General features: G+C 40.3%; 1 protein-coding gene across 3 annotated transcripts in view; it reads left to right on the forward strand.

Moving 5' to 3' along the window:
- Graf (GTPase regulator associated with FAK) overlaps positions 1-27,326 on the forward strand; it is a 62,201-nt gene that overhangs the window by 15,046 nt on the left and 19,829 nt on the right. Inside the window, exons 2-12 of one of the 3 annotated variants that reach the window (XM_068767035.1) lie at positions 1,508-1,665; positions 17,593-17,664; positions 19,131-19,232; positions 19,928-20,143; positions 20,943-21,017; positions 21,809-21,881; positions 23,134-23,231; positions 23,574-23,783; positions 24,858-24,964; positions 25,949-26,139; positions 26,532-26,637. In XM_068767035.1, the coding sequence (XP_068623136.1) occupies positions 1,508-1,665; positions 17,593-17,664; positions 19,131-19,232; positions 19,928-20,143; positions 20,943-21,017; positions 21,809-21,881; positions 23,134-23,231; positions 23,574-23,783; positions 24,858-24,964; positions 25,949-26,139; positions 26,532-26,637 (1,408 nt within the window). Of the gene's footprint in view, positions 1-1,507; positions 1,666-16,977; positions 17,036-17,592; positions 17,665-19,130; positions 19,233-19,927; positions 20,144-20,942; positions 21,018-21,808; positions 21,882-23,133; positions 23,232-23,573; positions 23,784-24,857; positions 24,965-25,948; positions 26,140-26,531; positions 26,638-27,326 lie in introns of those variants that run through there. The other 2 variants (XM_068767036.1, XM_068767037.1) reach the window with 2 other exon arrangements.

The raw sequence follows: 27,326 nt of genomic DNA on the forward strand, positions 1-27,326 counted from the left end.
TTTTGGCTCCAATGTCGTTGCATTGTGGCTCCGATGTCGTTGCAGTGTGGCTCCGATGTCGTTGCAGTGTGGCTCCGATGTCGTTGCTTTTAGGCTCCGATGTCGTTGCTTTTAGGCTCCGATGTCGTTGCATTGTGGCTCCGATGTCGTTGCAGTGTGGCTCCGATCTCGTTGCAGTGTGGCTCCGATGTCGTTGCTTTTTGGCTCCGATGCCGTTGCAGTGTGGCTCCGATGTCGTTGCTTTTTGGCTCCGATGTCGTTGCTTTTTGGCTCCGATGTCGTTGCAGTGTGGCTCCGATGTCGTTGCTTTTTGGCTCCGAAGTCGTTGCTTTTTGGCTCCGATGTCGTTGCATTGTGGCTCCGATGTCGTTGCAGTGTGGCTCCGATGTCGTTGCAGTGTGGCTCCGATGTCGTTGCAGTGTGGCTCCGATGTCGTTGCTTTTTGGCTCCGATGTCGTTGCAGTGTGGCTCCGATCTCGTTGCAGTGTTGCTCCGATGTCGTTGCTTTTTGGCTCCGATGTCGTTGCAGTGTGGCTCCGATCTCGTTGCAGTGTGGCTCCGATGTCGTTGCTTTTTGGCTCCGATGTCGTTGCTTTTTGGCTCCGATGTCGTTGCTTTTTGGCTCCGATGTCGTTGCTTTTAGGCTCCGATGTCGTTGCTTTTTGGCTCCGAAGTCGTTGCTTTTTGGCTCCGATGTCGTTGCATTGTGGCTCCGATGTCGTTGCAGTGTGGCTCCGATGTCGTTGCAGTGTGGCTCCGATGTCGTTGCTTTTTGGCTCCGATGTCGTTGCAGTGTGGCTCCGATCTCGTTGCAGTGTGGCTCCGATGTCGTTGCTTTTTGGCTCCGATGTCGTTGCATTGTGGCTCCGATGTCGTTGCAGTGTGGCTCCGATGTCGTTGCATTGTGGCTCCGATGTCGTTGCAGTGTGGCTCCGATGTCGTTGCAGTGTGGCTCCGATGTCGTTGCTTTTTGGCTCCGATGTCGTTGCTTTTTGGCTCCGATGTCGTTGCTTTTTGGCTCCGATGTCGTTGCATTGTGGCTCCGATGTCGTTGCTTTTTGGCTCCGATGTCGTTGCTTTTAGGCTCCGATGTCGTTGCTTTTAGGCTCCGATATCGTTGTTTTTGAATGTTATTGTAATTGTTAATTTGAAGCTATTTTTTTACGTGTTCTTCGTATGTGTATAGTCAAGAGATATGTATTGATACGCAAACTATTATTGAACTAAATTTTTTGCTCAACTAGATTACCAAGCTCTATTTTATCTAAAATAATTTGGTTACGGAAACCAAAGGAAGTCAAGATTTTAATTATTTGCTGCGTAATTTGTTATGGAAAATTATTACATAAACTGCGATTATATTGTTGTTATCAGATAAAGGTGTGCTAGGAGTGCTAGTACTTTTGTTTAAGTGGATACATGTGATAATTTTGTAGCATTTGCTGTGTTTCAATATAATGTACAATGAGTATTTGTTTGCATCTGATGTGCACATGTTCGTTGGCAGGGTTGGGCGCGGCGCAGCTGGCGCTGGCCAGCAGCATGGAGCAGTTCGAGTTCGCGTGCATCGGCGCCTCCATGACTGAGGACGAGCGCGCCATCGGCCGCTCGCTGCAGCACTTCGCGCACCTAATCCGCACCGTGGAGGACGAGCGCGAGCGCATGGTCGGTACCCGCACACGCACCGCACACGCACCGCATACACACCCGCACTCCATCGCACACTACCGCCGCTGACCACAATTCGACCAATATTATGTCTATGTCGCTTCGGACGGCGCCAATAGCTGGCGCTGGTAGCAAATTGCATCGCGCAATCGTTTGACGTAGTAACAATGATGTAGTGATGGTCGCGGGGAGTAGCCGGGCGCGGGCATCGCGAGACCGGTCGTCGTGGCGATCCTTGGGGGAAGCTTCAACATTGAAGTGGTCGTCTCTACTTGTGTGATGACAATTTGTCGTCGGCACCGTTCATTTGCGTCGGCATTAATTAATAAGGATCAAGTACAACTACGTACTACAAGGCTTAGAGACTTTAATTAAGTAGGAATATTCCTTTCTCTGGAATTTAGGTAATTTCCCTTAACGATACTTTAATTTGGTGCATCAGGCGGAGGACAGCTAATGTATATATAAATTATAGAACATATTTTGTGTCTGCGAGATATAAAATTTAGAGTATATTTTTATAGTACCCTATATCAACAGGTTTCTTTATCTTTCAAAGAAAATGTCTCCATGATATTAAATCGTAGACGAATAAACAAACGGTGAAATTAGCGGGCTCAGAATAAAAACGTCGATAGGCGCGTGCGCCGGTGCGGATAATTGAATGGTGTGACATAACTGAAGCAGCAATGTTGCTGTCGCACGGGGGAACTCGCGAGCCGCGTTGTAGGTCGTTCTCAGGCGGCGCCGGAATGTTTTGTTTGGCGGCAGCGCGTCACCGCCGGCGCGTGCGCATGCACTGCGCGCGCCGACAATATTACGGCGCCTACTTGACTAACAATAGGATCGATGGTTTGACATCACACAGCGGAACTTTGTGCGACGAGGTCGCGACCCACTGAATTGAGTAGAAGAATGCAAGGATGCAAATTAATGTAATTCGTTAATCTAATATAGAATTTCACTTTCAAGTGAAAATTGAGCAGTGTGCCGGCATTCGCAGACGCGTCACAAACGTGGGAAAGTTTTGTCAAACTACGGCGGATGTACATACCAGGCGACTTGAATGAACTAATCTTTTGTTTGATAGCGGGCGCGGGCGCATACGATTTCTTTTTTTAGCCCATATTTATGCCGATTTAAAGCAATGTTCAACCAATAAAAACCGTCACCCAGTCACAAGTCGAGAAGTATTGTAGCGCGCTCTCTTTCCCGCGAAGTATATAAAGAATTATAATTAATATTTCTGTGGGATTCCCCTTTTCGTTGCGTCGCTGACGATCACGTAATGTAGCTCCTACAAGACACTATTTAAGAGTGTATTACCGTATAGACAATAATACCGTACTATTTCCGCACATGGGAGATAATGTTTATTGTACATATCATACTTGAAAACGTCAAATATAGAGATCGATCAAAAAGTGAGCGCGCTCGCGGGAGTGTCTGTCGTATTCTCATAGTGACCTACATTCACAATGCTGATAAAGGCGCGAGCGCACTATAGACGCACTCGCAAAGCTTGTATAACGCCAGTGTTACATGGAAGGCGGCGAGCAATAGGATATTTAAACATGCGCATCAGAAATACAAATGAATATATTAAAAATACTAGCGTGGTATATCTTGCCATGGCTCCTTTTGAGGACCACGAGACCACGAGGTCCTCTGCCAGCAGGGACAATACAATAAAACTTTCACAATTTCTTTTCTTACTTCCACGCTCCTCTTTTGTCCATCTTAAGCTTTTTCATCCATTTCTCTGTTTTCCTTCTCATTTTCTTCCATTCCTTTCCGTACTATGTTACTTATCATACATCGCCCCTCTTCTTTCGCATTCCCTCCGAAACACTGTAACAATTCTAAATTTTTATTTCTGATGATTATTTTATAATTTTTATATTTATATTAGTTTCATTTTGTATCCATTATTTTATTATCCCTTAATATCATATATTTCTTAGTTACGATTTTCATTTCGGTTTTCCAGTTTGTTCGCAATATTTCTCTCTTCTTTTGATTTACATCCTATTGCTTTTTATCGCTGCTCCTATGATCCTCCCAGAGTACTCCAGAAAGTTCTGGCGTCCCTCTTATTGAACTAGCGAGGTGATGTTACTTACCACTATTCTGTGTAAGTGTACATCACTCCATCGCTTGTTCACATTGAGACATTACTATTGCGCCACCCGTTGTCATAAACCTAACATAAAATAGTTTAGTAAAAGAGATATTTTCGTTTATAAGAGAGCCGAGGTTAAAATCAGTGGCTCTGGTAGTCTGTGACCGGACGTCCGGTGCGTCCGGAGCGACCTTCCGGTCACCTCGGTGTGCGCCGGAGCGGCAAAATATCCTAAACACTAACACGACTAACACTGTATTCAATATGTAACCAACTAAATAATTCCGTAAGATACCATTTAAGTGTTTCCCAACGTGGGGCTCACGTTCCTCAAGGAAGAGGTAATTTGAAAGTGATTCCGTTTGAGTTTAATACCTTCGCTTTATTATAAAAATTATTTATGTTACATGAGGAGGCCGTTTATGGTGGGGCATGGTACAAAAAATAGTTTATACTTTGTGTAACTTGCCATCTATACTGTATACACCAGGGTTAATACTATAAATGCACACCTTATCTCATTGTTCGTAGATAAGTAAGGATGCGTTTACATGCGCTCCGGCTGCACAGGATCAGGAACGATTTCATTCACTTGCTCCAAGTAAAGCAAGGCGACCTTAATGTTGGACTGTTCACTCTACCCTGGACAATAAGTCTCAGTATATCGATTCTTGAGCTTTAACCTAGGGACGTACTCGAAGAATCCTTCGCGCCCCGTGAAAATCTAGACTAGGACCGTCCATAGATTATCAGTAGGAGTGGTTCTTTAATCTCGAAGTGGAAATTGGTAAGAAATAGAAGAGGAAAATGTCGCCTCAGTTATGGGCGACGGGAAATGCGGTCCTACGAACCTAAAAATCTGCAATGTGGTGACCAGCGGTAGATTCAAAAGTCGGGACTAAAAGAAAGAGTCGAATAAAGCAAGTCAATTGTCGTCGATATAATTAATAAATAAATAAAAAGTAAAATTACAAAATATTATTTTTAAATCAAAGGTTGTTAATAAAGAAAATAAAATAAAAAAGGTGCGGTAATGAAAAAAAATTAACAAAGGAATGTAGATGAAAGAATCAAGGAGAAACATAAAATAAAATATGTAAATACCGAAAAAAAATTTAACTCAATAATTTAACGTTGCTGCCGCACACAAAGCGAGGAACAAGAGGTCCCAATAAGGGATTCATTTAAAAAAATAAGGCTGGACGGAGGCGGCTTGCATCCTGCGTATGCCGAACTTATATGTGCAGTCGGTTATTTTCGTTCGTCAACAGATCTCTTTACTGCGCGTAAATAAATATAATGAACTCTGAGGACCGGCGCAGTCCCTGATTGATATTTAATGCGAGGAAAGCTGCGCGGGCGACTGCGCGTAGAAAGTGCGCAGTTGAGCACCGGCGCGTGCGCTTCCCCGCACCGGCGGCTTCAACAGCGACCATTAATACGTCGTGCTGATCTATTTAGACCCAGCGACAGATTCAACGCGCAAATGTAAACCGTTAGCGAATATTGGTACGAATATATTTACGTTATGGCTCATGCCGTAAATATGTTGAGTGCTACTCGTGTGCGTCGCTCGCGTTTGCTGTCGTAGTGGTTTTCGCGCAGCTGTATCCCGGCTACAGAAGAATATTTATCTCCTATGTATATTAACTGACAGATAGATGAGACATTAACTGTAAAAGCCTCAACAATTTGCCGTCCGCACGATTCTTAAAAATGAGTCCACTTGTCGCCGGCACGCTCCGTAGTGACAACCTCCAAGTTTTGCTCAGAAGCAGGTACATGGTCTTTTGTCCACCAATTGCTCATTTTCAATAAAAAAAGAAAAAAAAAAGGGAAATCACCACTATGGTATCGCCGGACGGTAAAGTGTTGAGAAGGTGAATGTATACTTTATTTGCTGTCAATTATTGTACGTTACACCCCGTATACAGAAATTGATGCTTTTATAAGTATAGATATTGTGAAAATTAAGTTGAAAATTCAGATTATACTACACGTAAATAAAAAAATACATTTAATTTTTTTTTAAGTTAAACGAATTTTTGATACCCATATTGTGGTGGTTGTGGAAAAATATGTACCTAGTCCGCCATATTGGAACGGCGTCCATCTTGAATTTTAAATTTTGACATAATCATCGTGTTTTACTAGTGTTGCCCTTTCATTTGATACCCATATTGAGGGGGTTAAGGAAAAATAAGTAATTCGCCATTTTGTATCGGCGGCCATCTTAGATTTATAATGTTATTGATTTTATTATATTGCATTGTCATCTAAATTATATATGTGTACCAAATTTCAAATCAATCTGACAACAGGAAGGTGTTTAAGGGGCACACCTAGTGTGACAGCCAGAAAAAAAGGCGATTTTTGGGAATTAATAAAAAAAAACTAGTGGATCAATCGTTTTAAAATTTTGAGGGTATATTTATACATGTTTTGGGAATACACAGTATAATTTTTGGAATAATATATTAAATATTTTTGAAATAACACGCGATCTCCGGCGGCGCCAAAAAAAAAAGGTCCTCCACTGCTGGAGTAATTGCAGCCTTCTCCGTTGATAAAACCTAAAAAAAAATTCTCGTTAAACAAAAACATATTGTCTGTACGATGACCCTCGGACGAATCAAAAAATCAAAAATTGACAAAATGGCGGCAGGTTGAAAAAAAAAGTTAAATTTTACCAAAAATTTTGGTGGTTTTTGGCCTACCAAAATCCGATTTTTGATTAGATCAAAAAACTGGAGGGTCATCGTATGGAGAACTATATAGAGAAGATGTGAAAAAAATTTGATAGCGATCGGATCATTTGTCTCCGAGTAATCACTCCAGCAAATTCGAAAAATGCTGTTTCGAGAAAAACGCGTTTTAAGATAAAATGATCGTTTTCACTGTTATAAATGGATTAAAGTCATACTTACAGCTAATCTGCTATTCCAGGCCCATATGTTCCACCTTCCTCTTCCTCAAAAAGGGCTTGTTGAGCTGAAGAAGCTGTCCACAAATTTTTAAAACATCCATCAATAGTTTTATGGTAAAATTTGGTTGCTAGATCCATTAGTCCGCAAAAAAGATTGATCCCATTTATTCCGACGTCCTAAAGACGCATCACAGCAACAAGACGTCTATTTATTTCAAATGCATTATCGACCTTTGGTCCAGAATTAATGTACGAATTACCACATTCACAAATGATAGCTATTTTAAACCCCAGGCCTCTTGGACTTGCTTGATTAAAAGTAATTTCCTTGTGTCAAGTTTTGCACATCACTAAATTGCTGATACCTGGAGGCTCACAATAGAAACCTGAATCCTATTTGCAAAGGTTGGAAAAGACGGTAGACTCCGAACAGTAGCTCAGGTATTTCCCGTAGCCAATGCAACTACCTAACTGCCGAGCGGCTACTCTTTTAAATGGCTGTAACTCAAAAACTATTAAAGATATCGATTCAAAATTTTAGTATGTTATTTTTAAAGGTATAACCTATCGAAATTTGAAAATAAAAAAAATCGATTTTTTGAAAATTTCACACTAGGTGTGCCCCTTAAATTTTAATTTCTAATTTTGACCCAAATAAATTTCGTAAGGGTCGAACTAAATAACCCGTTTAAAAATAAATTGTTTTCCATCTGTCCCGACAGACTTTGTATTACCAGAAGTCATTAATTTGTCGTACTCCACCAGAAAAAATAAATTAATGGAACATACTATGCTAGTGATCACTTTATAAAGGGTGATTGAAAATGGGTGTAAAATATTTAAAACATTTTGATGATAAAATTTATTTGTTCAAAACACATTTTACCAATCAACCTGTATATGAGATGTCCTATATACTGACTCAACACGATGTCTTGGGAACCATAATGCTTAGGGACTTCAAATTTGGTAAGAATATTCCTTTCGCTAAGTAAAAGTCAGTTAAGAACGGAATTTATGAAATTACCCCCTAAAGGGGAAGCCCGCCCGTGGGGAGCGTTCATTACGGATGCATGTTGTCAAACTCTAGCTCATACAGGTATAAAATAACATTTATATAAACCAATGCGCACCACGCGATAACTTATTTGTTTGGAATGTTTTTGGACTTTTTATTCATGAAAGCTAATCTCAGTTGATGTGTAAAAAATATATAACAGTGTGTATGTTTGTATGCTCTGAACAAAGTTCATACATTAGCAACAGGCACACGTGATAATTACGCGGCAACCGCTCACGACGAGTGCAGTGTCGCGACACTAGTGACACCTTGCGACTTTCGAGACGGCGGCGGCCCGCTCGGCGAAAGTTGGCACTTGTTTGCCTTATATAAAAACCCCCTAACTAGTCCCCTAACTGTCAGTCAAAACGAATAAGAGACGCGTCAGGATGTGACGAATTAAAAATATAGCTTGTCATACAGTGTTACATGTTGTGTATGTTCGTATGTTGTACGTACATGAATGTAGTACTCGCTTTAAACAATCAGGAGTATCGGAGTTGTTGTTTTTCTAAGTGTTAATTGTAAACTTTTAATGCGTCTGCTTGCTTATGTTGTGGTTTTATGTATGAATAAATTAATTGTAATTAAATGTAATTTTTATAATATGGGGTTTTCTAATTTAATCTAATATATAAAATTCTCGTGTCACGGTGTTCGAATTTGAACTCCTCCGAAACGGCTTGATCGATTTTTACCAAATTTCACATGCGTATTCAGTATGTCTGAAAATCGGCTACTATCTATTTTCCATACCCCTAAGTGATAAGGGTGGTCCACCCCTAAATTTTATTTTTAATTTTTTAGACAATTTTTTTGGTTTTTATTTTATTATGATACAGCATACAAAAATTCATACAAACCTAAATTTTCACCCCTCTACGATCAACCCTTATCTTACATTTGTTAATTAAAAACTTTAATTTTTTTTGCAAAACGTTTGCGGGATCAGCTAGTAATCTTATAAAAACACAAGGCTTGTTGTTGTGCGAAACGAAGAACTTATCTTTGTAATGGTTTAATATTTTTATATTCTTTATTATACACGCTACAATATACTTAGTCTGGCCATAAATACTGTTACTATTCAAAAAAAGAAAATATTACGTTTGAATTTGGAATCTGTCATTTTTATATGATTGCTTGATGTGTTTTCTTATTTTCGCGCCATTATATTGTTAAATATTTTGTTATATTAAAATGGAGTGGGGTGATAAAGAGAACCGAATCGCTGTGATTGCCTTACATAAAGTAGGTATGGAGAAAAGTGCAATTTTTAAAACCCTCCACCCGCTTGGTATTAGTCAAATGTTTGTTTACCGGGCTATTGATAGGTACAATGATACCTCCTCTGTTTGTGACAGAAAAAGATCTGGCCGTCCACGTACCGTTCGTGTGAAAAAGGTGATTAAAGCAGTTAGGGAAAGAATTCGAAGAAATCCTGTCCGTAAGCAAAAGATTTTATCTCGGGAGATGAAGATAGCTCCTAGAACCATGTCGCGTATATTAAAAGATGACTTAGGACTTGCAGCCTATAAGAGACGTACTGGTCACTTCTTAACTGATAATTTAAAGAAGAATAGGGTGGTAAAATCCAAACAACTACTTAAGCGGTACGCAAAGGGAGGTCACAAAAAAATTTTGTTTACGGATGAGAAAATTTTTACAATTGAGCAGTATTTTAATAAACAAAATGACCGTATTTATGCTGGAAGCTCTAAAGAAGCTTCGCAATTAGTAAACAGAGTACAACGTGGGCATTATCCCACTTCAGTGATGGTTTGGTGGGGTGTTAGCTATGAAGGGGTGACTGAGCCATATTTTTGTGAAAAAGGTATTAAAACGTCGGCACAAGTTTATCAAAATACCATTCTTGAGACGGTAGTTAAGCCTTTAACTAACACCATGTTCAATAACAAAGAATGGTGCTTTCAACAAGACTCGGCACCGGGTCATAGAGCTCGATCCACCCAATCTTGGTTGAAAACTAACGTTCCGGACTTTATCAGCACTGAAAACTGGCCGTCGTCAAGTCCTGACCTAAATCCATTGGATTATGATTTATGGTCAGTTTTAGAGAGTAAGGCTTGCTCTAAACGCCATGATAATTTGGAGTCCCTAAAACGATCCATTCGGTTGGCAGTGAAGAATTTTCCTCTAGAAAGAGTTCGTGCTGCTATTGATAACTGGCCTCAACGTTTAAAAGACTGTATTGCAGCCAATGGAGACCACTTCGAATAAACATTGTATATTTTTAATAGTTATATATTGATGTATTAAACTAACTCACTATGAAAGGAATAAATGTTACGTATAAAAAAAAATCGTGCTTTTCTTTATAACAATATTTATGGCAAGACTAAGTATATGTTGTGGCGTTTTCTTACTGGAAACCATAGTATGGAAACAGTACAGGGGTAAATAACGAGTAGTTAATGTGTATATAAAGACGATACATACATACATATGTATATAGCCTTTATGCTTATAATAAATACGGTGTAATACATATTGCGGTATAACAACATCAAACTGACTTGGATCGCACTTGCGCCCAGAAATAATAAGGAAACAGAGAAAGAGAAAGAAGTGTATTAAAGGGTTAAATAATAATATATCTAATAAATATTTGTAAACCATTAAAATTAGGTAGTCACTTAGCACGTCGTATATTCAGCTGTAAATCATTCCACAATCGAACGGCCCGTGTGCTGAACTATTTGGCCGTGAACGAAGAAGAATGTGCTTAAAGATCTCTCACGTGTATCGTGAACAAATTGAATGGAATTGTTGTTTATTATTAAACCATTCAATCAATACTCTCCGATGTACGTTATACTTATTTATGTTTTATTTAGTAACACTCAAGTTACTCTTGACAGTGTGTAGTCAGTCGCGGCAGCCAGTTCAATGTACATCCATTGTACAGGGTGGGCCATAAATTTTTGCACTTTTGAAACATGTGTAGAAATAAAAGTACAAATGCTATTTTGTGTATGATTTATTTACCGTAATTATCATTTATTAAAATTTATTTTTTAAAAATTACATCGTCGAGATGTGCTCCGTCTCGCCATTGGCACTCCTGTAATCGACTACGTAAACTTTGGAAAACTCGTTGACACATGCTGCGAGGAATCGCGGCTGTCTCCTCGTGGATGTTTTCTTTTAATTGGGACATGGTCGTCGGTTTATTAAGGTATACTCGACGCTTCAGATATCCCCACAAGAAAATATCGCAAGGTGTAAGGTTCGGGCTTGTGGGATGCCATGGGATATCACCTCTGCGAGAAATCAATTTGTTAGGAAACAATTCATCGACCACTGGTAAAGTCACGTTTGAGGTATGGAATGTTGCACCATCTTGTTGCATCCAAGTCTGGCTCATGCAACTGTGGTGTTAAAAACTCTCGCAACATCTTTACGCGTTGCTATGCATATGCTATTTGCAAAAATTTTAGGCCCACCCTATACAAGTTGAACAGTGTTGCGTACAATTACAAAACACGCGCACGACGCGAGGCGATGTTTACTCGAGCAAGTGCTGCGTAATCTTATCTGAAATTGATTAAACTAATTACTTCGCAGTAGCAGCTAGCTGCGGCGTCACGGCTGAAGAAAAATTTCACACAAAAAGACGAAATTGTCGAGCGTTAACATACAGTATGATTATCGTTTGCCGTGTAGATATATTTATAGGAGTACACGAATAAAGTTTCTTATTCTAAGTTGATAGGCGTTCACTGCAAGGTGTAGACCACCTGCAAAGTCAGCGACGATGGACCGGTCTTGCTTGCGCTCCCCTGATGCAGCAACTCACTGCGATCTTGACAAAATCTTCGGTCCCCCTAGTGCGGGTGCAAAAAAGAGACAAAAGTGTACAGGGATAGTCACAATGAATACTTAAATCTGTTATAAATGTGAAGAAAATATGAATGTAAAAATTAAATTATAAAGGAATGTAAATATAAGAATAAAGTAAAATAGAACAAAATGTTGTACACCTGTTGTATTCCGGTTGTAAGGCGGTCGAAGTAGGATGATGAATGAAATGATTAGGAAAAAATAAGAGGATTGAAAGAGTTTGTACAGTATAAATGAATCACATCATGGAGTAGGAAAACATATCAGAACACAAATAGTATGATGAAAATATATATTTTATAATATAGTCCCCCTATACTCAAGATATGGGAGTATGGGAGGCCCCCGAAAAAGGAGGGTGCCTAGTGGGTCACCGGAGGCACGAGCGATGTGACTCGCCCGCTGCCACTTTTAGTAGTTAAAAACACAAAACACCAATAATTTAAAGAAAGTCGTAATAATTAGTTCACATTAACGTCGTTTTAAATGGTTTACGATTTAAGTTACATAATTTGAGACTTAAACTTAACGTTACAAAAATGCATGCAAAATTGTGAGTTAAAAAAATTGGAAACATTAAACGTAATCATAAAAACATAGGCGCGGACACTGATGTCATTTTTTATTCTATTGTTTTTTATAAATACAGTTATGTAGATTATTAGTAAGTTTTACTTCACGTGTGGTCTGCCAAACAATTTAAAAATTTAAATCGATCCGATGGCTGCTCACCTCGGTTGTTGATAATAAATTTTATAATATTGTTATACTTATAGGAACACATAACGGAACTATTACGGATACGGCAACTCCTAATTTACTTTAACTGAATGAATAAATAAACTTGTCGACTCGCAATGTTGGTAACTTTCATTCGTCTTCAAATCTCGTCATTGCTAATTTAATTTCGTAGAGAAATTCCGAGCTTATTCCTCTCCATGGGTCGTTGAGCGAATATGATGATAATAATTTACTACTTACAAGTAAGATTTCTCCTATCATATAGCATACTAGCTGATCCCGCAAACGTTGTTTTGCAAAAAAAAAAATATTTTTAATTTTCAATTTAAAAATAAGGGTTGATCGTAGAGGGGTGAAAATTTAGGGTTGTATGTATTTTTGTATGCTGTATCATAAAAAAAAATAAAACAAAAAATTTCGTCAAAAAAATAAAAAAGAAATTTTAAGGGTGAACAACCCTTATCACTTAGGGGTATGAAAAATAGATAGTGGCCGATTCTCAGACCTACTAAATACGCATATAAAATTTGGTAAAAATCGGTCAAGCCGTTTCAGAGGAGTTCAAGTTCGAACACCGTGACAAGAGAATTTTATTATATTAGATTTACATTATTCCAACGCTTGTTATACAATATACCGGCAAACAGTAATAAATTAATGAAAGTAGATGTAACATGTATCATAAAAGAGGAAGAAAAGAGTAATAAAAATGAGAAGGAAAATAATGACGAAGATATAAAAAAACATATAACTATACTAATGGCTGCTACTACCTATAATGAAATATAAATTTAAAGTAACGTATTTGTCTAATAAGTAATATTTACGTATAATATGTATATGAATATAATAAATAATAAAATCCAATTATCGTGATGATACCGTCAGCATGTCAAGCAAGAGCTTTCGAACCTTCCCAAACTCTAGAAGGTTCTTATGAGTAAAATTGAAAGCGAAAAATTCGCAGAAACTAGGATAATTAAATACAATATAAAGATTATTGAAACAGTGTATTAAACAGGCAGCTGTGAAACTCATGCGTTTACCGAGATATTTTGTTTATGGATCAAATAATCAATTAATTTATTTATCATTTGCAAAGCGTTACATTAATTTGTTTGTTTCTCTTGGGATGCGACGGTCTAATAACTTTTGGTTGCGTTAAGTGTGTCGGGACAATTAGTAAGAATTGAATCCAGATTTTGAGACTTTGAACTGAAAACGTTTTGTGGATGTGTCCGCGCGCGGCTTGACCCGGAGTTTGATGTACAGAGTTGTGTCGGTAACACACTTGTGTATGTCAAGTGAAAAATTACAAAGTATCTTAATTCTAGAATGAAATTAAATTGTTCAACTTAAAATAAAGCCGCTTAAAAACGCCTCCGGCGCTAAGAATAGTCCGCAAATACAAGTAGAATTTTTTTCTGTGTTCCCTTTCATAAATGTCCTTACTCTAATAGTAATAATATTTCATTTCAAAGCTATAATCTTACTTAAAAAAACATTTGCAGTGCTATAAGTAATATTTGTTAGTTTTAATTGAATTAACCCTTTAATCGCTGCGGTCGAAAGGTTGTCTATTGGCGACCACTAGCCGGCAGTCGCTGCGTGGGCAAGACCCCCACTTGGTGGACAACTGCGTAGTCAAGATCGCGGTAAATCGTTGCATGCGGACAGCGCGTGAACTTTGGGGGAGGCCTATACCTTGCAGTGGATGTCGATCGACTGAAAATATTGCCAAACACAGAGTTGTGTAATTCGCATTGTTTGCCGCATACGCATTTATGAGCGGGCTGGCGGGCGGTGCACTTTATTGCACGACTACCACTGCATGTGCGGATGTGGCTAAATATTCGTCCTTTTCTTACTTACGGCTGAAAAGAAAAGAAAAGAGGCATTACACGGGAATGTATTGTAAAAGCGTACACAGTTGTCTACAAAGAAGTTAATAATTTATTAATGCGTACGAAAAGGTATAACGAGTTTTTATTTCGAGTTCAGACCTCGTAATATACAGATAGGTAAAGCGGATGGATCTAAACGAGAGCGGCTTGTAATCTACTGTTTGCACTGCACTTGCAATGAAAGCTCCCCTCGCCACTCGCAATTACATTAATACGGCGCGCGGGGCACCTGCTTTCACGAGATCTACGCAATCGAGTGCGTCGCCCGCCGATCTCGTATCGGGGAGGCTGCGCTGCATTAATGAGCGAGCACTCGAGACGGCCGCGGGCCCTCCGCGGGCCCTCCGCCGGCCCTCCGCCGGGAGGTGAGGGCGGCGGGGAGGGAGGATCGGCCGCGTGCACGGCGCGTACGGATACACTAATATTCATAACCCTTTCAATTGCCGCAATCAGCTGCCTCGTTACTCGTTCAAATCATTTTGAACTTTATACTGTTAAAATAGATCATAATTTCGATATTACCACTCGTGATCTACTGTCTTTTTATAACTGTTTACTCCGCGGCCCAGCCGTCGCCCGCTCATAATTAAATACCCGGGTTAAGTATTTACTGTCCTCTTAAATGACAATTACAACGAGAACCATAAGTCTAGTGCAGTGATTCCGAGCGCTGGAAGTCTAAATCGCTTATAGTTTCTATGTAATTATACTGTTTTGGCATTCTGCTCGTGTCGGACGCAAGTGTTCGCTGTAAATGAACGTAATTAGATAATGATATAAACCTATAGCAGTTGTTAAAGAGCGAGGCGAAAAACAGACACTCGCTGGGCTGTATAACAGTGCCCACCGTGCGGCCGCAGCGATATCACGTCACACGTGATCGCATCTTGAGTCTCGTCCGTGTATACACGTGCGTGTATACACGGACGAGACTCAAGATGCGATCGCAGGATTCCTCGATGTGGTGAATACGGCAACCGCACAGACACTGGCGCACAACCTGAGGATGGCAATATGGAGTAGGAATAAGGAAGTGGAGGCACGAATTGTAATCTTAAAAACTGAACATTGTTATTGCGCCATTAAAACAAACAGGACACCGATGATTAAAAAAAAATTAACTGACTTCAACTTAGTTTTAAATAGTTCACCATTTAAGTTAGTAAATAGACGAAGGGACTAAACATAATAACATCTTGAGCAAAAAAATGTATTGGCGACTACTAAACTAATCGTAAATGTAAAAACAAAGGCACGAACGTTAATGTTTGCGCAATATAGATCCTAATAATTAAAAAACGTATGATCTAATTTGTGGTGCGATATGTCACGTGTACTAGAACAATGCGAGGCGCGACTGATTGCGCCTAACGAGGCGATAAGTGGCCGACGTGCGCAAGCGCAAGCAGCCCGCCGTGCGTCATGCTCGCCACTGAGGCCATGTGTGTGTACACCTTTGATAGATAGACATTGAAACACATTTAGCTGGTGGTGGTAGATACCCCTCCTGCATTTATTCATTCTTTCTTGATGACGAAAAAAATGAAACTCAGATGTCAACGAGATGGTGTATTTACAGAGAGTATTTACAATTATGCAAAGTTATAATTACAAATACACCAAACACAATAACAGCGACTCCTCTTACTGATGGCAACCAAATTCATCATTCGAAATTGAATTTGAACGCGTAAAAATAATTTGAAAATAATGGGCCGAAGTAGCCAGCAGCATGGTGCGTTTACACGTGTACTACACTGCTATACATTTAATACGAACAAACTCTCTCGACCGACTGCGCATTCAAAAACAACCAAAAACGAAATAGTATTTATGTGCTCCGTACGCCCGAGGTACTTACTGATCGTGTGTCGCGGGTGTCGTACGAGACGACAGAGCGATTAGTTTCTAGAAGTTGAGTAACAGCGTACTCTGTGTACCAGAACAACACATTGCGATCGCCACCCCCCTGCTAAATAATTACTATAATTAGCAGGGGGGTGGCGATCGCAATGTGTTGTTCTGGTACATAGAGTACGCTGTTACTCAATCCAACTCAAAGTATCCCCCGATTTACACAGTAGATACGTTCCTAAGTAAAACGTGTAAATCGAAAATTAAAAATTTTCAAGTCAAAACCGTGTACATCGAAAAACTTGTAGAAAATGCATGATTTTGCTATTTAACAGTTGTTATTTTTTTTTCGATAATTTTAGGTGTACACGGAAATAAAAATAAAATACATTGACAAGTTTAAATATTTAGTATATTACGGATAACTGTTTTTTTAATATTTAATTACAATATACATTAAACAGAAGAACGAAAAAGAAATTAGTCTCATTCTTTTTTCGGATTCGAAGGTTCGAATTCACTTTCATCACTCGAAATTATTTGTGCCGATTCGATGTTTGAAGCAGAAATATTTACATTATGAGAGATGGTAATAAAATCGGTTATTAAAATAAAAAAAACTTTTTTGGAAAACCGTGTAAAAGCGAAAACGTGTAAAACGAGTACTGTGTAAATCGGGGGATAGGTGTATATCCCATAAATAATGGTATACGAAACAAATATGTGTTCCAAGTTCCCGGTTTACGTCCTTGGTTACGATTGTCGGCTAGTACAACAACAGCGGGACAATTCTCTAGTTGGAGCAACGATATAGTTGAGGTCGCGGCAAGTAGCTGGATGCGGGCGGCACAAGACCAGTCATGGCCGTGATCATGGGTGAAGGCATATGCCTTGCTGTAGGCATCTATTGGCTGAAGAGAAGAGCAAACATCATCGGGGTATATATTTGAAATCGAATGAGGAATGTAGAAATCCCCATCCAGCAGATTGACTAGTTGCCAGTGGGTAGGCTACATAGCGTGCAGAACACATGCCCGCAGGAGCCTTGAGCGGAGTCAAAGTAGAAAAATAGCCTTGTGGAGGTCCTAAAAAACACTGGATGTAGGCGCTAACAGCCGGATTTTCGGATTCTTATTGGGAATGGGAGAGAGATTTTTCCAGCTGTGAACGTACTTCCTGAACTGATGATAATGATTTAAAAGTGATCACTTTAATTTGCAAGGTCTTTATAATAAACGACAATGGAATAATTTTTTTTTTTATAATAATGGATGGATCTTTATAATAATGGACAATGGACTAGGAACAATTTATATTTTCATTCGCCATAGTTTTCGTTTGATTTCGTGGGTGTTTAATTTACTCAGTGGCTTCTAATTCAAACTTTGGTCGAGTTGGATCGGTGGAGTCGTTCCCGGGTATGTGCTCAGTAACAACTGCTTGTGGTTTGCAGCTGGGCCGCGCGCACGAGCAGATCATTCAGCCGCTGGAGCGCTTTCGCAAGGAGCACATCGGCGCCGTCAAGGTAAACACAGTTAACTTTATTTGTAGAATAGATAAAAGACTTTGTGTTTGGCACTAATCGGTGTAACATAATTCAGTCAGTCACGTGGCTGCTTTGGCTTTAAGGTTTTAGAGTGGAGACTACTGACTAGCAAACGCAGTGCAGAACGTCCTCCAAGAAGGTGAATAGGTCACACCCAACCGGTTCTATTGGAAATCTTTTCTCTCGGTGGTGGTCTTCGGTACTTTTGGAGGGATCGCCGGATCACATACGGAACTCGCAGCTGCCCCACATCCAACACAAGACACATCCCGCGAGGAAGCTTTGTCTCCCCCGGCATCCTCGCCGTATCGAAGCAACACGAGACCACATCGCGTTGCTGCCCTTCTCGGGTTCGATTCTTGTGGATGATTAAGGCCCCCACTCTTCACCCCCGCGAACCCGACGCCCTTTTAGTCACCTCTAACGACAGGCAGGGGATACCTTAGCCCTTTTCTAGTGAACCCAGGCTAAAGGGTTGATGGTATTAGGGCCTATCCTCTGGAAGCTTGTTTGTGAGCAGTGGCAATCCTATATAATTAATGTACGTTTGTGAATTATATAAGATTGTATCACGGGAATCGAACCCGCGATCTATGATCAGAAAGTTTCAGTCCTCTATCGCTGGGATATTACTTGTATAAACAATTTACTTGCAAGTAATACAACAATAATTTACTTTATTAATAACAATAGGCAAATATTATGAACTGGGAGCGAACAATTATTGTAATAGTATCTGCAACTAGCCTAACTTTGATACTTTTTAAACGCAAACTATAAATATTTAATGGAATCAGGCGTTACCTCGCGGAAGTCCATCGTAAGTAAGAAAAGGACCAATATTTAGCCACTTCCGCACATGAAGCGGTAGTCGTGCAATAAAGTGCACCGCCCGCCAGCCCAACCCCACCGCCAAATTACTCTAAGTAGTAGTGGCGGTTGTGCGATTCGCATTGTTTGCCGCATACGCATTTATCAGCGGGCTAAATATTGGTCCTTTTCTTGCAAACTATAAATATGCAATAATAATTATTTCTTTATTCTATTAATGTTATAAATTGTACAAAGGTTTTTATTTTGGTTGCGTTCACTTCTTAAAGTATTTGTAATCTAATAATATAAGAGAAGACCTGTATTAAGCATTCGGTTTAATAACATCGTTGCTATATATCACTTGCAGTTCATTACGTGTGTTGAAATAAATAAGAAATACACTATTTCTCACATGCACTGTCTATGGTTGTCACCTCGCATTTGAAATGGGGCGCAGTCAGGTTTTTTTAATTAAAATAACTTGTTCCACCCGTTCCGATATACATTTAAGGCTCTATTAATAGAGCAGGTCTGATCCGTCCTGCCATGGACCCGTCTGATCCTGGATTAAGGATTGCTCGCGTCATTATACGTCACTATTTAATGCTGTCATTAAATTTGTTTCGTTGCAGGAAGGGAAGAAGAAATTCGACAAGAAAACTGCCAAGTTCTGCCAGAGCCAGGAGCGTACTCTCTCGCTCTCCACCAAGAAACCGGAAACTGTGTTCCAGGAGGTAAGCCTTTATTTCATTATAAACTGTTGACTTTATTTTCCAGTTTAAATCAATTTTTGTGACCAGAAGAGAAGAGAAGCGCTTCGGTCATAGAAGAACTCAAAGCTAACTTCATCGAAGAATAAAGGCAGAGTTCAAGTTGCACTTCTGCTACGTATGTGACTTGATAATCCCTAAAGGCTTTTTGTATGAAACTTCTGACAAGGCAAGCAGGAAGGCGTCCAGCTCCTAATTGACGGTGATTCTGGGATTCTTGTTTAATGTCCCGTGATGGAAATAGTCGGGGTTATGGTTTTCACAAAGTTTTTCTCAATGCTCGTCGTTTCCCGCTATCTTTCCCCGCTGCCCGTGCTTCGATTGATATTGATTCCATACGGACTTCCTTTCGATCTGTCCACTTCACTCCAAGTACCTGGTCATCCATTTTATCTATCCTGGATAAACAAGTCTCTTTTTAGCGTCCGTAGACTTCGTACAGAAATTTTTGGCCATAGTATATTCTAGAGTTATCGCGAAGTTATTGTAAAGGGTAATTGTAAATAGGTATAAATGCTTGAAACCTTTTTGCTGACAAATAAAATAGACATTTATCCCTTTAATGCTTTCACAGCTGTAACAAGTCTCAGTAAACCTGCATATGGCATTTAAAACCTCGAAATAAGAGTCCAGAGCTGATGAGCTGGTTGCGTTTGCAGGCGGACGCGGCGATGGACATGGCGGAGCGCGACTTTTGCCAGGCGTCGCTGGAGTATGTGTTCCAGCTGCAGGCGGTGCAGGAGCGTAAGAAGTTCGAGCTGGTGGAGACGCTGCTCGGCTTCGTGTTCGGCTGGTGGACGTTCCACCACACGGCGCACGACGTGCACGCCGATGCCGAGCCGCTGGTCCGCGACCTGCAGCTGCGGATACAGCGGGTGAGGCTCTTGCTTATCCTTTTGTGGAACTACCCACACATACATAATGGTGCCGAGAAGGAGAGGGACTTCCCTGCGCTCTCATTGACCATGTCTATTTCTAGCCAATTTATATAAATGTAGGTACTTTGATAAATAAACGATTAGTACTAATTTGTACTACGTAGGGAATTTGTCTCTGCCCATGTCGCACCTGTTTTGTATTAGCAGCGAAGGGGCAGCTACGTTAATATTTCCGTTTACTTTTCCAATTTAAATTCAAGCAGGTGGAACTTCAAGAATGGACTTTCTCATTTCGTTCGTAGTGAAGAAGCCGGTGACGGTGACCGTTGTAGCACCATAATCCGTTGATGAGGGTTGTATAAAGTTTTTTCCTAAATCTTTGAATGCAGGCTCCTGTTCTGCGTTTAATTTTGCAATTCAAAAACCTGTACACCTCATGTTTTTATAGTTTAAAATATAATTTCGTGTATAGAGGAATGGTCGAAGGCATTGAAGATTCCGTCGCGTCTGCGCCGGTCGTCCGAAGCCCGAAAGCAGCGCCGCCCCGCCTGCGCCAGGGTATCGGTCCTTACTCGCTGGCCGCTAACACTGTGACTATTCATCTGGAGTGCCATTAAGAATAACAAAAAATAATTCTGTTTTTTTGAATTTAGAATAATATGTCTAACGGTTTTCTTTAACTTTTTGAGAGTGTTTCAATAACAGAGCGCGTGTGTGGTTTTATATGCGTGTGTTTGTGTGTGGAGCATGCCGCGTGCGCGTGTGTGCCGCTTGTGACGTCACCGCCTGTTCACAGACGCGGAGCAACTTCGAGGAGACCAGCAAGCAGACCGAGTCGCTCATGAAGAAGATGATGGAGGTGCGGCAAATGGTATGTGTCGCTCGTAGATTACATCTGTTTTGAAGGTGTTTATTTACTTTGAATTATTAAGCGATCACTACAAGCAACATACACAAGTCATCACTATTGCCCGTAGACGTCGTTGAAAGGAACTATTGAATGGTAGTGATGGAGGGGGGCAAAGTATGTATGTGATAAGACACGTCCTTCGAGTTTTAAAAATGATGTTGGTTCCAAATGTGCTTTGATATCAGAAGAGCCTACTACAAACTCAGTCGGGTTTTTTGTGATTATTTTCACAAGCTTCTTAATTCTATACTAGGAACAGTTCAATCACAAGTTTTATAAGAAATTAACAAACTTTACTCTAGAATTTTCTTCTTTTCAGTAGATAAACGCTCGCTACAAGGCATAAGCCGCCCCCAAACATCGTCACGATAACCTGTCTTGCACTGCTCGCATGCAGCGCCTTCTCGTGAACTTAACTATGTCGTACGTCCACCTGGTGTCAGGATGAAGCCGCCTCCACCAGCTCGCAGTCATCATTCTACAAACTTTCCGATACAAAGGCCATCGGTAAAGTGGCTTGCCCAGTGCCAGTACAAATTGACGTCGTTGACTTATTTTTTCGACGGACCTCGTATCTGATTCGGTCTCGCAGTGATACAGCAGAGGTCTCTCCGTTGCTGTCCGGGTGACCTTGGACCTTCTCATAAGGTCCATCGTAAGCGACCTCCAATGTTATTACAAGTCACATGTATTTCTAGGAAGTTAAACCGTTGTCTATAATGCGTCTGTCTCATTGGACATTATTGTCACAGAATAAAGAAGAAGGCGTATCAGAGGACCCCGGCGGCGTGTCGCGTGCCGGCTACTTGTTCCTGATGGAGAAAAGTGAGTCCAAATTGAATATTACATAAGTGATGCAAGTGATTTGTTACAGATCTTAATGTCTTAAAAAGGTTGAATGTATATTTTGATTAATGTTTGGTACATCCTGTACAGTAATCAATGGTTTCAGAAATAATTACTAACCTAATGATAATAAAGTTAAATCGTTTTCAAAGTTCCTATTACTACATATTAAAATTAATTATTATTTAATACATGTCCCTGCAGACTTTGTATTGCAAAGTTAATGACCTGTAGCATTGCAATAGAATTTTAGAGTGATCAATTTATAAAGGTGATTGAAAATAAGTGTAAAAGCTTTTTGGTGAAGCAAGCTCTCCATTTATCCTTTTAAAGCTTTACCCCTATAAACAAATCTCCCTAAAAAACAAACAATCATCCTGTATATATGTATGATCACAATGTCCTGTATATATATATGTATGATCATAGTAAAGAGTAAGAATAATAATGATTATCGTCATGGCTCTAAAACTGTTCCACTTTCGCAAGTAGTAAGAAAAAAATTTATTATGATGTAGAGCACCCGAGAATGTATGGAGAGAAAATGTCCTCCTTATTCGCCCTAGCGGGCTTATAGAGGGGGATAATAGTGGGTCACCCACGATATTCCTTCATCATAGCCACTTGGCAGGGTTATCGAAACCATTTCACCAGCGCCGCCGGCAATGTCTGTCAACATAGTTCCATCTCAAGAGGAGATAGATACCCTCTCCTTTCAATCAATCCTCTTGATGGGCGAAACCTAGAGCACTATATTTTTCTACTTCTTTATCTTAAGTAGGTAACGGACTCCCCCCTATTCAATCTAGGAACTATAATTACTAAAACAGGGTGTATTCACAAGTATTTCACCTTGTGAGAGATTTGGTCTTTTTGGTCAATATTTCTTATAGTCCTACTCTATTTAGTGGAAGGAAGTAACAGCGCTATACCGACTCTACTTTCCTGCGAATCCACCTCGGAAGTAGGAACAGTTGCACCCACTTCAACTCTGCAATCCAACTGCCTCTGAAGTCGACTTTTTAAGTCCAGTCCAGTCTTATCAGCTATATAAATCTAACTTAATAAGTAAAAATCAGTTCCAAGTGACTGACGTGCATCCTGACTGAACTTAGTCGTAGCAGTTGGTCAGCCTTCACTTAGACATATTCAATATTTAAAGAAACGTTAACAAAGCCGCCTGTAGATCTAAAGGGAGTTTTTTTTTAATATGTATTTGCGGTATTTGCAGAGGCGTTTGGCACGGCGTGGAGCAAGCACTACTGCACGTATGAGAAGCAGTCGCACATGCTGTCGCTCATGCCTTACAACCAGATCAACGTGAAGACGGTGAGGCCTAGTCGCACACACAATAAGATAAACACTAATCCTACCAACACTTACTAAATACCTATCTACTGTATGTGGTCAAAAGATTCGACTTTGTTTGCTGCTTGAATATATCCAATATGGTTGTTAGAAAGGAAACAAAATTTATTGTATTATTATTGAACAAAACAGTGTATTGGCCATTTCTATTATAAAATACATGCATTTATAAGTCCAGATTTTAGAAGAAAACTGATTCTAAATTTTAACATTTAAAAAACAAGACTACTGTTTTTTTGGGTTCTGTTCAGATAAGGGTGGTGTGTGATGAAAGTGTTATTACGTATGTTGTGTCATACACAGACGGGCCCAGTGGAGAGCGTGTGTGTGTGCGGGGCCCGCGCCGCCTGCGAGGCGGAGCGCCGCTTCTGCTGGGAGGCAGTTCCGGGCGAGCGCGAAAGGCCGCCGCTCACGCTGCAGGCGCTGAGCGAGCGAGACCGCGCCGCCTGGCTGCGCGCGCTCGATGCAGCCCCTGCACCGCTGCACGCACTCGCCACGCCTGCTGCTTGCAAGGTGACCCAGCCTAACGCTCGCATCATATCATTACAGGCCTCCGGATCGTGTTACTTTGGAGGGGGGAGGAGGAATGTTAGCCTGAGTAAAACTAGGGAAGACTTTTTAGTTAGAAGGGATTTTTTTATCAGCTCACTAAACTAGTCGATACATATTACAAAATGTAAATAAATTATACATAAAAACTATACCAAGTGTGCGACTTTTTAGAAATATACTGCCTCTAGACAGGGTTTTGTGGGATTCCACCAAAACCCCATCAGTTGTCAACCTCTACATTGTGTCAGGGAGTCATGTATCTCCAAGTTAAGGAACGCCTGCAATCCCTCGTTCTTTGGCATTCTGGATAGTTAATGCCATGGTTCTGGCAGTCGTCGAAACCAAAGAGAGTTGGGGCAGAGTAGGAAGGACTGATACATATATATATGTATTAGTGATTCTTATACTAATTACGTGATAACTTGTAGGATCCCAGCAGGCAACTATACTCTTTTATTCTCTTCTTCTGCACATTTATAATGTTTTCCATTACACCTTTACTGTCACAGACACATAGTAATATGTTTTAGGTTCACAAACTGCTGGAGCATTTAAAAAGATGTGACTTATATACAAATAGCAACCTACTTTTGATGTGAACACATTATTGTAGTTAATTACTAAATATGAAGCTTCATTACTCTCTAGCAACAGCAATTCTTGAGTATAATGTTAAAACAAATAATGGTTACTTACCTTTTCTTGAAGTCCTCCCAATATCCTGGACAGTTAAGGTTCTTATCTTTAGCGTTTACGAACTCAAAGTCATTTCCTCTTGAAATGGTTTCCGAAGTCATACCATCATCATACACTATTGGATATAGGCCTCCTTCATCGATTTCCAATGGGACCACTTGAAAGCGATCTGCATCCAGTGTCTCTATGCGACCATAACAAGATGGTCTGTCCACTTTGCAGATCTTAAAAGATTATCAACATATATTTGTGGTTTTATATTGTAATGTAAATGACATGAAGGTATGCATGTGCACGTGCAGTCTATATGGAGGGTGTGAACTAGCGTTGTGTCGACAGGGCGAGGGCGAGCCGCAGTGCGAGCTGAACGAGGCCGGGTTCGCGTTCGTGCGTCGCGTCATCGCGATCCTGGAGGCGCGCGGCCTGGAGGAGCAGGGTCTCTACAGGTGTGCACCACAGACGTGCAGCATACACACATATAATAATAAAATAATAAACACCCTTCTGTTAAGAAATACATCATCGATTGATCATCTCAAGTGGTAACCTATGTTGGGGTTCAGGGACTCCTGGGTTCTTTTCAAAAGTTAAGCGCTTCGTGTAATACTATCTGATGATGGGATGCTGTCGATTGCGAATTTCCCAATTTTAAACACGTTTTACTACGAGCTCTTTTAAAAAACTCAATTTTATTTCTATTTATTTGTCACATTTTAATTTGAATATGATGACAAGGTCACGTAACAGATTTTTTTAATTGCTACTTGTTTGTACCAACAGAAAAAAGTAGTGATTATCAGTTCGTTTTGAAAAAGAAGTGTCTTGTCTTAAATGTTGAGAATCTGTGGTGTAGTGAATCTCCTTTTTATGTAATCTGTGAAATGTTTTGTATGCATTCCCTAGTTTAATTTAATACTGTGATAAAAATGAGGTGAGTTTGCTTCTATGTAAATTATTTATTTATGTATCCAAATCAATTTTATTCTCTTCAAAGTCATCCCGTCCGATAAAAAGCATTTTTATGAACGCCTTTTCCACCCTCGAAACATTTGGTCATTCGGTTTCTATCTCCTCAAAACGGCGTGTTCGCATCGGCCTTTTGAGTTTGCTGAATAATTATGTATGTCAGTACATGTATCGCATGAAGCTAAATGTTATAAGACAATCCTATCAACCTAGGAAAAGAATTTACTCTTTTTTAAATGATAATTTCGCCTTACATTTTAATCACAGTAGTATGTTTCTAAAACGTGGTACAATTTTTAATAACTGTCATTTATTGTTCAAATCTTCGTAATGTACAATTACCCTTCTATAGAAAAAAGTGCCATACTCATCAGGCCGTTGAGCTCTAGGACGCAAAGTGGTTGACTTGACCTGTTACTCACTGTGCGGTGTGAGGTAACAATAGCTGTTTGCGTGTGCGGCAGGGTGGCGGGCGTGGCGTCGAAGGTGGCGCGCGTGGTGGGCGCGGCGGCGGGGCAGGGCGGCGGCGGCGAGCTGGCCGAGCCCTGCGAGTGCGAGAGCAAGACGCTCACGAGCGCGCTCAAGAGCTACCTGCGCGCGCTGCCCGAGCCGCTGCTGACGCGACGCCTGCACGACCAGTTCCTGGCAGCTGCCAGTAAGACAACTGTTCCAACCCCCAAACCTCCTCACATCCCCTTACTTTTTTTTCTTTAGCTTTATACACTAGATTTATTGTTTCCACGGTTTTTAGGATGATAATATTTTACATTGCGAAATTTCTTTATTAACACATACAAATTTCTTTATTACAAAATAAGTTTTTATTTTGTTACTCCACTGCCCATGCATGCACAGCGTGAGCGACTACGGGTGTTCCTTAACATGGAAATACCAAGGTCCCTCACAGAGTAGGTTGGGATCCCACATAACCCTAATTTCTCCCAAATACATCTGGCAAATCCGGTAGATTTCCTCCCCCCCCCTCTGCATTGCCTGTGGGCGTTTAGAGTGGAGGGGATGGTGTGTAAGTAGTGTGCGTGTTCGCAGAGCGCGAGCGGCGCGAGGACCGCGTGGCGGCGCTGCACGCGCTGCTGCTGCTGCTGCCGCACGACAACCGCCGCATGCTGCGCCTCGTGCTGCGGCACCTGCGCAAGTACGTGCACGCGCACAACAACAACCAACTGCCTGATACTAACACACATATGTAGCGGTATACTCAAGCTAGTGTGCAATAAGGAAACTGGTCAAACCTTCCTAGACTTCTGCAGGAAGGTCATAGGAACTACGATTTGAGCGAGAAATAAAGTGTAAATTGAAATAATTTAAACAGAACAAAAAAGTTGAAACATTTTTAACATTTTTTTCGACTTGTCTATGAATTGACTTGACCGGTTTTTATGGGACTTATACTGGCATGTAGTTGATGTAATAAGAAGTAACTTAGGGTACTCTTAAAAAAAATTAAAAGAAAAATAAAAACTCATTTTTTATAATTTTTGGTAAAATTTCACGCGGCCAGAGCTAGTACTAATTAAATATTTTCCCTAATACACCTATGCCCCGATTTGCACGGTAGATACGTTCCTGAGAGACACGTGTAAATCAAAAATTAAAAATTTTCAAGTCAAAACCGTGTAACCGTACCGTGTTTTTATTTAATTACAACACATGAAACAAAAGAACAAAAAAGAAATTACTCTCATTCTTTTTTTCGGAATCGAATGTCCGAATTCACTTTCATCACTTGAAGTTATTTGTGCTGTCGATTCGATGTTTGAAGCAGAAATATTTACATATCAAATTGGAATGGTTGGAAGTTGTATGATGTATAGAGGGATAAAA

The sequence above is a fragment of the Battus philenor genome, unplaced genomic scaffold (genome assembly GCF_028537555.1).
Source record: "Battus philenor isolate CCGP_79_NKW_IND1 unplaced genomic scaffold, ilBatPhil1.0.hap1 SCAF_22, whole genome shotgun sequence".
NCBI classification, from domain to species: Eukaryota; Metazoa; Arthropoda; class Insecta; order Lepidoptera; family Papilionidae; genus Battus; species Battus philenor.